A 14,830-nucleotide genomic window follows, 5' to 3' on the forward strand; every position below is an offset into this window, starting at 1 on the left:
GAAAAGACTAGCTATAGGACTTGGTCCTTGCCAGGCCGAGGTTGCAGGTCACCTCAGTCCAGGAAACCCCTGGCAGTGGCTCCGTCTTTGCCCGGTTCACCAGATTCTTCTGGCTCTCCGGATGCTCGTCTACGAGCAGTGCCTCCCACTTTTCAGCAAATTCACCGGTTGTACGAACACCTGACAGCCACTCTTCCTCTGAGGTGGGGGCACTGTCTTGTGGTGCGGCAGTCAGCGTTGGTGAGGGGGCTCGGTCGTCGACAAGTGGTGCTGGGTGGCAATCCTCGCAAGGGCACTCCAGGATCACGGTGTCGGGTACGGGGGGGTGGGCAGTAAGGGCAGAGGTACGGAAACTGCGTGGGGCAGATGCAGTTTGTAGGCGACGACAGATGAAGCTTTCGACCTTAGCAAGGCTGGGGTGTGGCGGGGGACATCTACTCCGCTCAAGTTGGCAGTGCTGCAGTATGGCCATGTAGGGGATAAGTATGTCTTTAAGGCTGGGTGTGGGGTGCCGTACGTGATCGTGCTGTTACTAATGCTTGAATGATCTGTGCCTGTTGGGTGGTAGAAAGGCCCGGCTCATACCTACTCGGGCTGCAGCATGTGCTGCCTTGTCACCCACCGTCCCTTCATGCCCCTGGATCCAGGTGACGTAGGTGTCAGGAAGTCAGGGCTGCATCTTCAGGATTTTAAGAGCTGTCGTGGACATGCGTCCTTTTTTAAAGTTACGGCGTGCCACTTCGGAGTCGTGGATACGAGTGCTCTGTTGCAGCAGGGGTCATTTCCAATGCAATGGCTGCTGCTTCTTTTATTTCAGGGTTACGAGCCGGTACTATTGCCAATCGTGGTTCTCTGCTTCATTTGTCTATGACACTTATTGCAAAAGTATGGTGGTTTGTCTTTCTTGTGTTGGGATCTTATGCATACGTATTTTCGTAGGATTTCCTTCGATCTTGCCAGCTTCTTTCTGTGTGGTAAGTGACATGTTACGTGGTATGCGTGCTATGGAGATTGTTTCTGAGAGTTCCGGTGATAGTCTGGCTTTTCTGTCGGTGTCCACGATTTGGGTTTCGCTATAATTGAGATAGCAGAGTGCTGCTCTGCCTGTAGGAGCGAGCTAGAGGCGGTTGAGTTCGCTGGCTTTGGGGGCTTCGGCCATCTTCTCCGACGTGCCATGTATGCCTAATTTAAGCAGCTTCTCGGCGGACGCCATGAAAGGGTGACCCAGAGTGGTCTTGGTTGCTTTCCTAATCATTACATTCAATTTTTTCATTTCGGCGTTTTTTAAGGCTGGGTGCCAGACGGGATCCTGCTGGTTATTAATTGATGCTTGGATGGTCCGTAAGGTGTCCTGTTCTTTGGGCCCCCTTCATTGGTTAACGCTTCTTTGGACCAGGGGGGCGACTTGTGTCACTGTTTGCCCCAGCTTGGGAAGGTTGGCTGAGGATTGGCTGCACCCGACCCGTCTTTGTGTATGGTAAGGCCGAGTACACGAAGGGAGTTGACCATGAGAATTTGCACTCTGTAAAGAGTGGCACTGGGATCCGGATCAAAAACGTTGAGTGGTCATCCCCAATTTCGAGCCTTCAGCACGGCAAGTTTGGACTCCTCTGGAGCGCACTGGAGGCCGCAGGAGTGCAGGTATTTTATTTACTATCACGTCGATAGCCTCCTGCAGAGCATCCTGTTGTTGTCCAGTTGTAAGTTCTCTTGCTTACAGCGTGAGGTCGTCTGCATAAAGAGCACGCTTTGTCCTTCGATCGTCCAAAGTCTTTTGGGCCGGGGTAACGAGGCAATGTTGAAAAGCAACGGCAAGACTACCGAACCTTGCCGTGCGCCGTTGTCGGGTAGGTGGAATTTTTAGCCTCTAAGGTTGCCAATGCCCACCGTTGCCGCGCGATTTGCAAGGAAGCTAAGGACATGGTTGTAAGCTTTGGGGCCACAGTTGGTACTGTGCAGATTTTTGAGTATCTTTTCATTCTTGACATTGTCGAAGGTGAGAATTCGGTATTTGGGATGGCGGTCTAGGTGGCCCATTATGTCCTTCTTCAGAAGCAGTGGATGTCTTGGGTAGACAGATGTTAAGCATCGTGTCTGGTATGCACCCGTTGTCCTCTAGGGAAGGCATCAGACATTCTAGCACCGTGCAGGGCAAAGATTTTCCATGCGTAGAGGCTTGTTTGTCTTGGGAATCATTGTCGCATCCGAATGCTTCCACGAAGCTGGTAGGCTGCCTGTTTCCCAGCAGACGCTAAAATACTTCTGTTGTGCTTGAAGGTGGCTTACGGAGGAGCTCATTGGTCTTTGCCAGGCCAAGTGTTCCTTGGGAGTCTGTCCAGGGCTGCCTTCACTTCAGCTGCTGTGGAGGGCCGATCGAGGTCGGGATTAGGTTGGCCATGGTACAGCTCAGTACTTGTCAGACTCGAGGGGATGCCACCGGTAAACTTGCATTTCATCTCAACTAGTAGTCTGTCTTCTTGTGTGCTTGTGTATGTGTACCTATATGATTTTTCAGAGGTCTTGCTTTTGCTTCATTTTTGTCCATGTAGTCACCAGGAGGCCCTTTTCATGCTGAAGGCGCCCTGCAGTTGGTCACATGCTCTGTCCCGGTGTGTGTGGCGCCGTTAGTTTGGATGGCCGTCTTGGAAGGATTCCACGTTGGAGTGCTCCCCTTGTCGACCGAAGGAGCGAGAACGCAAAGTGTCGTGGCGACCCTTTCGTGCCTTTCAGTGCCGTAGCTCTCCGTGGTGTATGCGACAAATTTGTCAAAGTGTGCAGTGTTTTAGGATGCTGCTCAAGAGGCGCTATGGCTTTCTCGAGTGCTGTTATTCCACCATCAGGTAGTTGAATTACTTGCTCCTGTGTGAGTAGCATTTGTTGTGGAGGGCATTTAGCAGCTTTTTGTTCTTGACATTGTCGGAGCATGTTATAAATGAGAGTTATTTGGCTCTGAATCTTCATCTTAAGGGCTTTGATGGCACCTTCATCTTTGGAGATTCTTCCATATTTGCTTCGTCATTGGCGTAGCTTACTCTCCTCTGGGATTAAGCTCACGAGCTGGATCGAGATTGCGAACAGAATCTCGATCTGTCTCTGCTGCTCTCTGAGGGGTTGCCGCCTGCTGCTTATAGATTCGGGAAGTTTTCTGGGCGAGGCTGTAGTTCTTGGCTCCTCACTTTCCGCTGCTGTTGCACTTTGTCGGGGGCAGTTCCTGGTTTCAGCTTCTGCCTATAGGCTGCCCTCTGCATGCGGTGGTTTGCAGCATAGCCGAGCTGATTGGCCTGATGGCATTGGTGGCAGGAGCTTTGAGCTGTATGCAGGCACAGGTCTTGGCGGTGGGTGGCCCAGAAAACTGCAGGTGTGGCAGTACTGCGCTGTCTTACGATGGAGCCGGCACTCACCACTGAGATATACCACCTTGAACGGCACATGAGGGCCGTGTAAGTAGCTCCCAGCATTTGTACTGCAACCTCAGTATATCTCTCTGGCACCTAGAGTCCGTGCACGAGTTCTCAGGGACTGGTACTCGGTGGACACGCCATTGATGACGCCTTTGCTGATCCAGTCTGGTGTTTCCACATGGGCGCACACTGTGAATGTGTCTCAGCCTAGTTGTACGCTGCTGGTTTCTGCCAGAACAACTTAAGCCAGACGTTTCCTTGGTGTACTTGCAACAACGAGGTTTTCGATGTGCTGCAGTTGCATACGAACATTGTTGTGGAATTCCTTGGGTGTGGGATTTTGCTTGGTCTTCCGATGGCGTGACTAATTTGGAGAGTTGAAGGCTGGCTTACGGGCGATAAGTGGCTTTCGTGCCACCTGCTGGCAATGGTGGCATCCGGGAACGTTTCTGTTGCGCTGTCTCCAGGGCTGAGGGCTGGGAGGTGGGCTGTGCGGCTGGTGGGGCTTCTTGCGTGGCGGCAGCCTTGGTTCTTCTTTTCCTCTCCGCTCTCTCTTTGTGGGTGCATCACTTCGTCCGATGCTTGGCTCACGCGCCGAGGGGGGCCCGTTTCTCGCTGGATGCTTGGCGTGCTGTGCTGCTTTGGAAACGGCCTGATATCTTGGCGCAAAATGCACTCGCTCTGGGGAGCATGGCAGCAGCGGGAGATTACCGCTGACTTTCCGCTGTTCTTGATGCACGAGTGGCCTTTTTCCACATGAAAACACGCAAAAACGAGAGCTCATGTGGCAACCATAATGACTGCATATCACCTACTGGCCAGTGCCTATTCAGGAAATAAATAAAAACAATTTTCGCCCATGGGGAAAGGGCAGCCATGTTAGACGTTCATGCCCAAATTGGAACAGCGGCGCGGCCTGGCCGTATGCAGAACAACACGTGGAGCCAGATGCAGTGAAACCTTCCTTCGTCACTAGTTTCACGAATAGTTTCAAAACTGCTGGTATTGATCGTCATAACATATCCCCATGGTTCATCGTTCTCAGTGCCAATAAACGCTGGAATTTTTTTTTTCATATGCTTTTAAATTGTCTGTCGTCTGCTGTGCCAGATCAGCAGCCAGCTTTCTGAAATCATGCTCACGATTGTTTGTTCACATTTGTTGCTTCGCTCTCGTTTTACATTTCTGTGGCTGTGTGTCTGAACTTGTGACATGCCAAGACTGCCTTTTTGTCCGCACTGAAAGATCTCATAATGGCACACCACGAGCACAGACATGCAAGTACACAATTAAAGTAGTAGAACGAGAGCAAACTAAAGAAAAAGTCGCAAGTCTGATTTGGAAAAGCTGGCACAGCAGACAACGTTAGGTCGGAAAGCATAGGAGAAGAAAATTCCAGCGTTTATTACAAGATATTTATTTTCAATGTCAAATGATGCGAGGGATACGATCAAAAAGCCAATGACTGGCTTGATGGAGAATGCACCCCTTACAAGGGTGCCTTCGCTGTATTGGCATGTGTAACGATGAACTGTAAGAATGTTTTATTTTCGTTCGTATGAACTCTTTTGCAACCATTTGTGATTGCCCCAAACTAGTGACGAAGGCAATTTTCTGACTTTGAGCCGCCTCATTTGGCTCCTTCCTACTGGAAACGGCCATTGCACATTTCATTCTCCACATGGCAGGTGGCCCCGCCATTCTAAGGAGGGCATAAACTTCCAAGGTGGCCGCTGCTCTCTCATTTTTATTTGTTTTTTAAATAAGCAGGTAATGGCTGTCGCCGTTGTTGGTGTCAAACAAAATAGGTAGACCACAAAATACGACACGTGGGTGCAGACGGAGTAGTTCACTCTGGGAAATTTTTTGGCGATGCTCACTTATCCCTGCATCCTATGGCTGCTCTCACCAGCAGCACGGATGACAATCCCCAGTGCAGTTCCCCTCCACGCGACCACTTCCTTTCTTGTGTGTGCTGACGAGCGTCATGACGCTGCCGTGTCGCCTGGCCACTGTGCATTACCTACGTTGATGAGTGCCCTTCAAATGCTGGAGCTCGTCTAGCAAAATCTGCCGGCACTGTGGGGTCAGAGCAGCAGCCACAAGTGCGCCGACGTCTGTGCTGCAGGTGGGGCCACACACCGCTGGATGACGCCCGCCAGTTTGGCCACGCCGCCGTGGCCGATTACCTGGCCAAGTGGGAGACGCCCACTGCCCAGCCGTGTGCCCCGGCACACACCCCGCCGCAGCCAGGGGTGCCAGAGGAGGAGGAGGAGGGCCCAGGGGACGGGGGCGTGCCGCCTCCCAAGGCAGCCGACGGCACCAGCCGGCCCGTAAATATCCCCATTCTGCGCAAATGAGCCGCCCGCGCGCTTTCCCAGAGCCTCCTGTGCTGCACAGACGTCCACCGCATTCGGTCGCCTGCCGCTTTGGGAAAGCTGGCACCGTGTGGGGCCGTGGGTACTCGACAGCTTGGTTGGGACGTGGCCAAGGACGACGCAGGCCTCTTCTTCCATCAAACACGGTTTAGGGAAGCAAACCTGTGCTCCGCACAGAACTTGAGAAGTGCACAAGCGTCGAAGAAGCGGGCATGCACAGATGATTGTCAGCAAGGCGAAGACCTTGGCGTTTTCCCTGCGAGCATTTATCGCTCTACGTTATTCTTTCCAAGACCACTGAGTTAGATCGAAAGCTCTGGTGATTAGAGGGGAACATTCTAGTCTACTGATGACAATGCAAAACACTCTCCACTTCACTCTGAACACAGATAAGACGGCCGGGCGTGGCCAGATGCTGGCAACAGAACGCATAAATAACGGTATACGCAGGGTGGCACAATGCCATGTGCCTGGGGCTCTTCCCAGACTCTGTGCAAAGCATAGGAGGCTCTGTACTTTTCATTTCCCACCATTTCTTGCATCGACAGCACCGCTAAGACTGAATCTCCGTTGTGATGTGGGATCATATCTGTTCTCTCCTTTTCATTGTTTCGTACACATTTCATTAATCTAGGAACAATCATTGATCCTTGTGATACACTGTGGACCTTACGGAATATTGCCGTGTTTTTCTCACCCTGTCGGCCAGTTTCTGTGTGTGTGTGTCGTGACTAGCGTTGTACTTCCCATGCACATCTCATGGTCCCATACACCTCACGTATTAATTTATTAATTCATTTTTCACCACCTCTATAGTCAAGCTCATTTCGCGCTACAATTTTTGGCCTCAAGCTTTTAATTGTTCGAACAGCGTCTTCAGTGGTGCAGATTAGGTAGTACTTCATGACAAGGTACGCTATTGCACTTGCACGTTTTGCGTCAAGTGTTTGTATCAAGTGATAGTCAGGGGCAGGATAGGTAGATGCATCCAGCCCGCTAACTTACCTGGTACCGAACTGTCCGACATACTGGTTGGCACTGTGATTGTGCCTCAAGGTGTCTTACGCAGCAGGGTACTTGCAAGGGCTTTCAGGGTGGTTGTGCTGTCCATGAATGAGAGCTTGTGAATGCCTGAATGGGTGTAAGGCACCGTACTTTAACAGGTGTTGTGGCTGAACTTGTGATGCTTTGCGATTACAGGACGTTTGTTTTACCCGCACGTAATTTGAACAGAGTCAAAACTCTATTTTACCAAATCCCAGATTGAAGAAATTCAAATTCCTCATAGGGAACACTTGGTGTTCATGTATGCTGCAGTTTAATGAAATAATTTGGGGTGTTCATATGCTTCTAGCTTCCCGTAAACTATGTCGCATAGAGTTTCAACTGTACTGTTTAATTGGGCATTTCTTTCTTACTCTTTGTGTGTTCTTGCACGTTTTTTAACTTATACTCTGTTTGCCATAGTCTGCAAGCTGGATCCATTGAGTAGTGAGTAGTACAAAGCTTATGGCACACGATTCATCACCTGTAGAGTTGTTTTTGTGCTAAGTTCTGCGAAATTGTTAATAAGTTGTTTTGCTGTGGTTACTTTATGCGTTTTTTTCTTGCTTTCTTAATGATTCAAAGGATGTGCGACACAGAGGGACACCAAACTGGCCTATATCGGCAGAATAGCATTTCGTGAATAGGAATGCAACCCTTCACAGCAATAGCAGTGAAGTTGCCTGTTAACGTAGAAAATGCCAACAGCATGATTGATTGTACGGTTTGATGCACCGACGCAACGCAGGCGATGAGGTGCGCCGTAGTGGAGGGCTCAGGATTAATCTTGACCACCAAAATCTCGTACACATGGTGGAAAACAACAGGTGCGATTTCGCCCACACATTGTCGCGCACTGCAGTTTGTGACGTCACCAATCACGAATGCATAGTGCAGCAGGATTATCTCAAACGCTGGAGCAGGGACATGCAATTAAGAAAGGCAAACCACCTCGGCCAGCAGACACCATAAAATAATGATGGCTCAGCCCAGGTGGGAGGCTGGGTTCGGGTTCCAGTGCCGTAGGAATGTTTTGCCGCCATGCTAGCAAGCGCTGTCCCAAGGTGCATGCTTGTGAGCGAGTGCGGGGGCCTGCCACACCTGCTGACCACGAGCGCGTGCGGATGGGAAGCCGCCAGTGGCAAAAGCAGATGCTACCACTGGTGCAGTCGGCGTGAAATGAGACACGGTCAGCGTCCCTGATCAATGGCGTGTGTGGGGTAGCACCAATAAAGAGCACGGGTTTGGTGGCCAAATTTTGCTGTATGCCAGTGCACCAAGATGGCTGTCAAAAGACCATTTCTTATTGACCGTCAAAAAAGTGAAAGCCAATGGGCCTCTTCGATTTACAGTCTCGGGCTCACCGCGGACTCCCCGAGAAGCAGTCCAACATTCGGTTTTCCCGTGTATCCCTATGGCTTCGGGGAATCCTCGGACTACCCGCGGGCAGCCCGCGGGGAGCCAGAAGTGGAAAATCGAAAGGCCCAATGAGGGCAGGCTTTCAGGAAGATGGCGACGGTCGAGTAAAGTCGGGCTCTCTCTGGGCAAGAAAATGGTGGAGAGGAAAGTGAGCTCTATTTGTTTCTCAGCAAACAAGGCATTGTTGGCCGTCGAAAAAAAGCCCAGAAAGCTTCTGAATGCGTGATGTTTCAGTTAAAACAAAAGATTACAGCCTTTAGTGTCCCTTTAAATCGCTGCTGCAAGCTAGAGTGTTTCTGTATTTATTTATCGCTGTTAGGAACTGTGACTACTTAATGCTTTTATTCCATGCGCTGCCTGTGTTCATTGCAGCCTTCAGTGTACGTTCATTTCATTTGCAGAGATCTGTTATTTACAACGTCAACGCCACTTTTGTTTTGCCATTTTATTGAAGCTTGAGTGACGAACTGTGCCCTTTAACCAGAAATGTGCCCATCCAACAGCCATACTTACTGCGCCATCCTTCTCGACCACACTTCGAATTACTATGCTTCACACCGAGGAGCACTGTCCACCATGGTGTGCACTGTGCTCTTTCCGCGAGATTGCAGTGCGCAGAAAAGCGGGCATTCCCGTGCACCCCGCTCGTGGGCATTGTGCTCGACAGCCTGTGGGCATTGCTGGAGGGATATTCCCGAGGTTCTGCGTGCCAGGAGGAGTGAACTGAAGCCTGGCCGCCTTTCTTGCTCTCTCTCCCCCCACTAGGACCTCACCAGCTTTAAGGGCAAACGGTGAATGGCGGGGCCAGTCTGCACCTCAAGCGGGCCGTAGTATTCGTTGTGGGCTGCGTAAGTGAGGCCGTGTGCTCTTTCCCTCCAAGCACTAACTGGGATGACGCTTCCGTGGCGCCTGTCGCTTGCTGCTGGCGCCGCCATGCACGCCCCCCCATTCTAACCAGGCCCTTCCCACGAGTGCACATGCTGCCTGGTCTGTTAGGTCAAGCCTGAGCAGCCGCACTGGCAAGTGCCAGGAGGCAGGCACAGCTGTGAGTGGTGTCTGCCAGCTTGACTCTTCTGCGCCGAGAGTGGGCTGAAGCGGAGCGTAGCAGCTCAGGCCTCAGTCGTCCTTTGTTAACTGTGTGTGTGCGAATGAACATGGGGCGAGGCAATCATAGTCCAGCTGTCAGATTTCTAGATGCTACAAGACTTGCCAGTTGTGACATATTTTTACTGTACCAGGCTGTGATGTGCGTGCCGTTTACAAAGTTCTGAAAAAATGTTGTGACAGCTTGGCGTGCATTTGAAATGTTTGGTATAGCATCCTGCACTCCTGACACAGCTGACTTGGTTTACCTCGATTGTTCCGCTTACCACGCCGTTTGTAGCCCTTGATTGTGTCGTGGTTGTGCCCTGCGTGAAATCGCACACTTCGCAATTCTAGTGCACTGCCCTTCATTGTTGCTAGTCTGCCCTTTTGGCATCCGCACTTAAAATTCTATTTGATTTATGTTCACAAAGTGTTCATTGTAGTTTATTACTTTGCAGCTTTATGCTGCTGCAGTGTTTCTTGTGTCTGGTCAGGTGATCTTGTACAGACACCAAGAAAAACGGTGCGCTAACTTGTTGCACTTTGCAGCAAAGCCGAACGCTGTCCAGAATACCTGCGTGGCCACCAGTGAAATGCCACCCGTACCAGCTTGCCTGAGACAGCCATTAATGCCTTTTTGCAGCAGCTTTTCTTCACTTGTGACTTAGCTGTCTTGTCTTTCTTGCTGTCTTTTTACCGACATCGTGTGCTGGACGTGTTCAATTGTTCTTGGGAAACAGCTGGCCCTGAATAAAGAGAACACCTGTCTACGAGGCACGCCAAGGGTTCACATTTATTGCACTCGAGCGTTGTTTTTGTACTTTGCCTCCATGCGAACTGCCACAGCGTGCGTGCAGGCAGCCTTGAAACTCTGGCCATCAAAACAGGAGCCGCCTCTGTGGCAGCAGGCAGTTCCGTGCTCACATGTGGAGAGCGGACTGCCTTTTCAGCATCTCTTTCTGCTCTGGAGTGGATGTTGGGCTGGGGAGAGAGCAGAGTGGCGTGCTGATGGCACGCTGCGTTTCGTAGGTTGCTTGATGAAGTAGTTGCGCTTGGAGGTGAATATTTGGTGCAATGCGCGCTCACACTGCTCCGTTTCTTGTTGATTTGCGAAACATGAAGACGCTGCAACCTGAATAACAGGACAGCCTTAGGCAAGTGTTGCCGGTCAGGGGAACACACAATTGGGTGCGTGGAAATGATCCTTTACTCAGGGCGGTGTTGGCCAAGCGTTGCGTCTGCACAAGTGCTAGCTGTGCCTGAAATGTGCTTGGAGCAGGACAAAACTATTGGGCTGCTCTCGTTATGCACGTGCTGAAATGTTTTATTTTTGCCAGCTTTCCAGTTGCCTGTGCACAGCACTTGAAATGCTGTTTGGTGCTCAGGGAGAAATAAACGAGCATGTCCCTATGGCCTGCCCCCGCGTCTTTTATGCTGGGCGAACAGCTCAGCAGTATCGTTGGGGGCAGTCTTCCAGTTGCACTGTATAAACCGTGTTTCTGGGCCCTGCTGCTGCTGCTGCATGCTCTCGGGTACCTTTGTGGTAACACAACCAGTGCAGTCAAATGTCCACAGGCCGTGACGCAACATTTGTATTGGGAACTTTCAAAACTGGGCAACCATGTTCGTAGCGAGGCCTTGGCACAGATGAGCAAGGATCCCTTCCTCGGAGCAAATGGCCTCCACTTGATAACGGAGGGCTTGTTGTGGCTGATAACATTATCTCTTAAGAGGGCAAGCCGCGGGCAGTGAAGTTGCCACAGAATGACGCAAATTGCAGCAGTTGTTTGCAAGCATCCAGTGCCTGCAGGCCTGGATTTGCATGCAAGCAGAAAAAAGTGAATAGTTTTGAAGCAGATTTATTTAACCAGATCTGAACACACTTCCTGACATCCCTAATGCATCCATTAAAATGTTGCTGGCCACTTTAAATGATCACAGCAAAGAACACTTCTTCAACGCAATAAAGTACTACTGCAACGATGACGACAAACGAATGGGTCTATATAGCGTGGTGCGACTCCAATGCCGTTAAAAAACAATGCTCGACCAACGCGGCAATCGGGGGCCAGCCGGGAACAATGACCACACACGTGTAGGCCCTCCCTGCGTTCAAGTTCAAGCAGGGCTGCAGCCTACGTGGGTGGCGCCGAAGGCAGCCCCGTTCACTTGGTGACCTGGTGCATGGCGTGCGCGAGGTAGTCGACGTTGTTGGACGAGATGCCGGCCACCGAGATGCGTCCGTCCTTGGTGAGGTATACGCTGAACTCCTTGATGAGCCGCGCCACCTGGTCCTGCGTCATGCCCGTGAAGCAGAACATGCCGATCTGGTCGGTGATGTGCTGCCAGTTGCGCGTGGAGCCCTCCCGCTTGAGGCCGTCGCGAAGGCGGCTGCGCATGCCCATGATGCGCTCGGCCATGCCCTTGACGTCGCGCAGCCACTGCTGGCGGAGCTCGCCGTCGGTGAGGATGAGGTGCGCGATGCGGGCGCCGTGGATGGGCGGGTTCGAGTAGGTGGGTCGCACGATGATCTTGACCTGCGACATAACGCGCTCGGCCTCCTCCCTGGAGCTGCACACCATGGTGAAGGCGCCGACGCGTTCGCCGTACAGGCCCATGTTCTTGGCGAAAGACTGGGACACGGCGAAGCCGTGGCCGTCCTCGGCGAAGAGGCGCACCGCCGCCGCGTCGCGGTCGATGTCCCCGGTGGCGAAGCCCTGGTAGGCCATGTCCAGGAAGGGGAACAGGCGGCGGCTCTTGATCACCTTGGACATCTCCTTCCACTGGTCCGGCTTGGGGTCCACGCCGGTCGGGTTGTGCGCGCACGCGTGCAGCAGGATGACCGACTCTTCGGGTATCTTGGCGATGTCCTGTAGGGCGCCGCTGAAGTCGAAGCCGCACGTCTTGGGGTCGTAGTAGCGGTACTGCTTGACGCTCAGCCCGGCGCGCTTGAACAGCGGGATGTGGTTGCCCCAGGTCGGAGTCGGCATGTAGATCTCGCGGTTGCCCTTGAAGAACTGGCCCAGGAAGAAGGCCCCGACGGTGAGCGAGCCCGTGCCCGAGATGCCCTGCACCGTCGTGTTGCGCTTGCTTTGGATCACGTCGCTCTCGTCGCCGAAGGCCAGTCGGGCGGCGGCGTTGCAGAAATCCGACATGCCGCCGATGGGAAGGTACTCCTTGTCGAGATTCCGAGACATGATCATCTCCTCAGCTTTGCGCACACTGGGCAGCACGTACGGCTTTCCGGCATCATCGCGGTACGCGCCGACGCCCAGGTTCATCTTCTTCGGGTTGGTGTCCTTCTTGAAGGCTTCCGTGACGCCGAGAATGGGATCCGGAGGGCCCATCTCGACGTGCGACCACCAGGAGCACGCGCGGACGCCTGCCACGCCGTAAGCGCTCTTCGGCAGCGATCCGAGCAGTGTGTTCTTGAGGGCACTTGCCATGTCGGAGAGTGGTCGGCAGCGGTGGGCTGTCAAACACGCCAAAGGTCAAAAGGACGACTGTTTTTACTGGCGCCGCTTGATGCCTCCGCCGAAAGAGCGACGCGTGTAAAATAACCACACGGAACGGAGCACCCGGCACCTCGCAAACTTCGTCGCTGCTAGTCGCTGCGGTAGATGTGGAAAGGGGGACATTGTCACTGAAACTCCCTTTGTATTGAGGGGTACGTGCTGCCCCCTGCATTCGAGAGAATTTATTGGAGAAGCCGTAAATAACCATTAATGCAATTAAGAAACTAGCTTTAAAAATTATGAGTGAGGCAATATTGTGAGAAACCGTAAAATTGTGAAAGGAAACCGAAATCAATCTGTTTGATCGGATGTGGTGCCTCAAAAGTCCTCTCAAATTGTCGTCTGCTAGGTAGAGTTCGAAGCAAGAAAAAGCAGAAATGCATACTCGCCCAATGAGTCTATGTGGTCTATGTCATAGAGTTAATACTACTGAGTCTATGTGATAGTGGGGCTTTTAGATTATCGCCCCAGGATCACCACGGTAATGGGTAATAACGTTTTGTTTTAAAAGATTACGCGTTTTGAAGCGCTCTCGGCTTTTGTTTCATGCCCAAAGATGCATGCTTTGTTTGCTGATAAATAAACAATAAAAGCTGGCGTTTCCCCCTGTCGTTTTCCTTTCATTTCTTCGTGACAAGCTCCGAGTATAATAGTACTGGCTCGCTCACTTTTTTACTCGATCGTGAGTCTTCTTTAAAAGCTTGTTATCATTGGCTTTCACCAGTCAGAAAGGGTATTCTTAACTGGCCGTCGACTAGCGGACTGTAGTAAATTTCTATACAGCTTTGGATAAATGAAATTTTTACCACCGCCACCCCCACGCCCTCTTGGTGTGGCGGCGTATAAAAATGAAGAGACTGAAAACATAGAGTTAATACTACTGAAACGGGTTCATTCGATTCAGCCTGCACCTCTTGAACCAGTTCACAGCGGTGCAAAGCGGGTTCCGCCATCCTGAATAATCGGTGGAACGAGCCATGAACTCGTCCTGCACCCGTCAGCACCAACTTCGTTGGTCGGCACCACCGGTGAATCGGACGGCGCGGTTGGCACGAGCGGCACCACTGAAATGAACGGCGAAGAGCTGCACCACCTGAACTGGTTCACGTGGCGCAGATGAAATGAATGGACCCCTGACTGCAACGGGGGCGGTTAAGGCAGCGACTGGGCGGCGGCAGTCGTTACGACACACGACCGACTGATCGTCACAGCGTCGACGAAGACGAGAGATCCCGTGACGGCAGAAGAAGTGGCTGTGGGTCTGGCGCTCGTTCAACCGGACGTCGAGGCCGTGGTCACGGACTCCAAGACTGCGTACGGCAATTACCGAAGGGGATGCGTTTCCTCCGCGGCATTTGCGATTTTGAACAAGAAGGTGACACCGGGACGAGCCGTTGAACTCGTGTGGGTCCCAGCTCACTCGGGGGTAGCAGGCAACACCATCGCCGACTACCACGCCCGCGAAATGACGCTCCGGGCAGCCACCGAGTCGCGCGATGATGCGGACACCCCGAGCCCAATGACAAGCTACAGAGAGATTACTCGAGCGTACAGGGAAGAACGGCGCGCTTTACCCGAACCGCACCGCTCTCTAACTAGGCAACAGCAAACGATCCTGCGCAGAGTGCAGGCGGGGTCACTCGCGCACCCAACCCTGCTCCATCGAATGTATCCCGAGTTACACGACGCCACCTGTCCTTTCTGCAAGCAGACCGAAGGCACCCTGTCGCACGTCATGGCGGAATGCACGTTCCTCAAGAGTCCAGTTCCCCCCACTTCCTCTCCTACACCCCCCTATCCTACCTCCACTACCCCACCCCTACTCCTTGAGCGATGGGAGACCTTGCTGTCCAGCCCCGCCCTGCCGACCCAGCTAGCCCTGGTGGCCAGAGGCCAGGAGTTGTTGGCGACATATGGGTCCCGTGAATAGGGAACCACCCCCGTCTGGTGCCTGTGGGCACCACCAAATCTTTTGGGCTCAATAAAT

The 14,830-nt window shown here is 52.3% G+C and overlaps 2 protein-coding genes across 2 annotated transcripts in view; one reads left to right on the forward strand and one right to left on the reverse strand.

Moving 5' to 3' along the window:
* Gls (glutaminase) overlaps nucleotides 1-10,129 on the forward strand; it is a 33,480-nt gene extending 23,351 nt beyond the window's left edge. Inside the window, exons 15-16 of the mRNA XM_077683012.1 lie at nucleotides 5,530-5,734; nucleotides 9,008-10,129. Coding sequence (XP_077539138.1) covers nucleotides 5,530-5,734; nucleotides 9,008-9,037 — 235 coding nt within the window. The 3' untranslated portion in view covers nucleotides 9,038-10,129. The remainder of the gene's footprint in view (nucleotides 1-5,529; nucleotides 5,735-9,007) is intronic.
* A 1,040-nt stretch (nucleotides 10,130-11,169) lies between these two features.
* On the reverse strand, nucleotides 11,170-12,961 carry Got2 (glutamate oxaloacetate transaminase 2). The gene has a single exon (XM_077683013.1). The coding sequence runs from the start codon at nucleotides 12,772-12,774 to the stop codon at nucleotides 11,494-11,496; it is 1,281 nt and encodes a 426-aa protein (XP_077539139.1). The 5' UTR covers nucleotides 12,775-12,961; the 3' UTR covers nucleotides 11,170-11,493.
* Between the last annotated feature and the right edge of the window lie 1,869 nt (nucleotides 12,962-14,830).

This window comes from Haemaphysalis longicornis, unplaced genomic scaffold (genome assembly GCF_048455015.1).
Source record: "Haemaphysalis longicornis isolate Haplotype H1 unplaced genomic scaffold, Haemaphysalis longicornis Haplotype H1 scaffold_9, whole genome shotgun sequence".
NCBI classification, from domain to species: Eukaryota; Metazoa; Arthropoda; class Arachnida; order Ixodida; family Ixodidae; genus Haemaphysalis; species Haemaphysalis longicornis.

Bases quoted from the DNA above. Each gene is read 5' to 3' on its own strand.
- Got2 (XM_077683013.1), bottom strand. From the start codon at position 12,774: ATGGCAAGTGCCCTCAAGAACACACTGCTCGGATCGCTGCCGAAGAGC.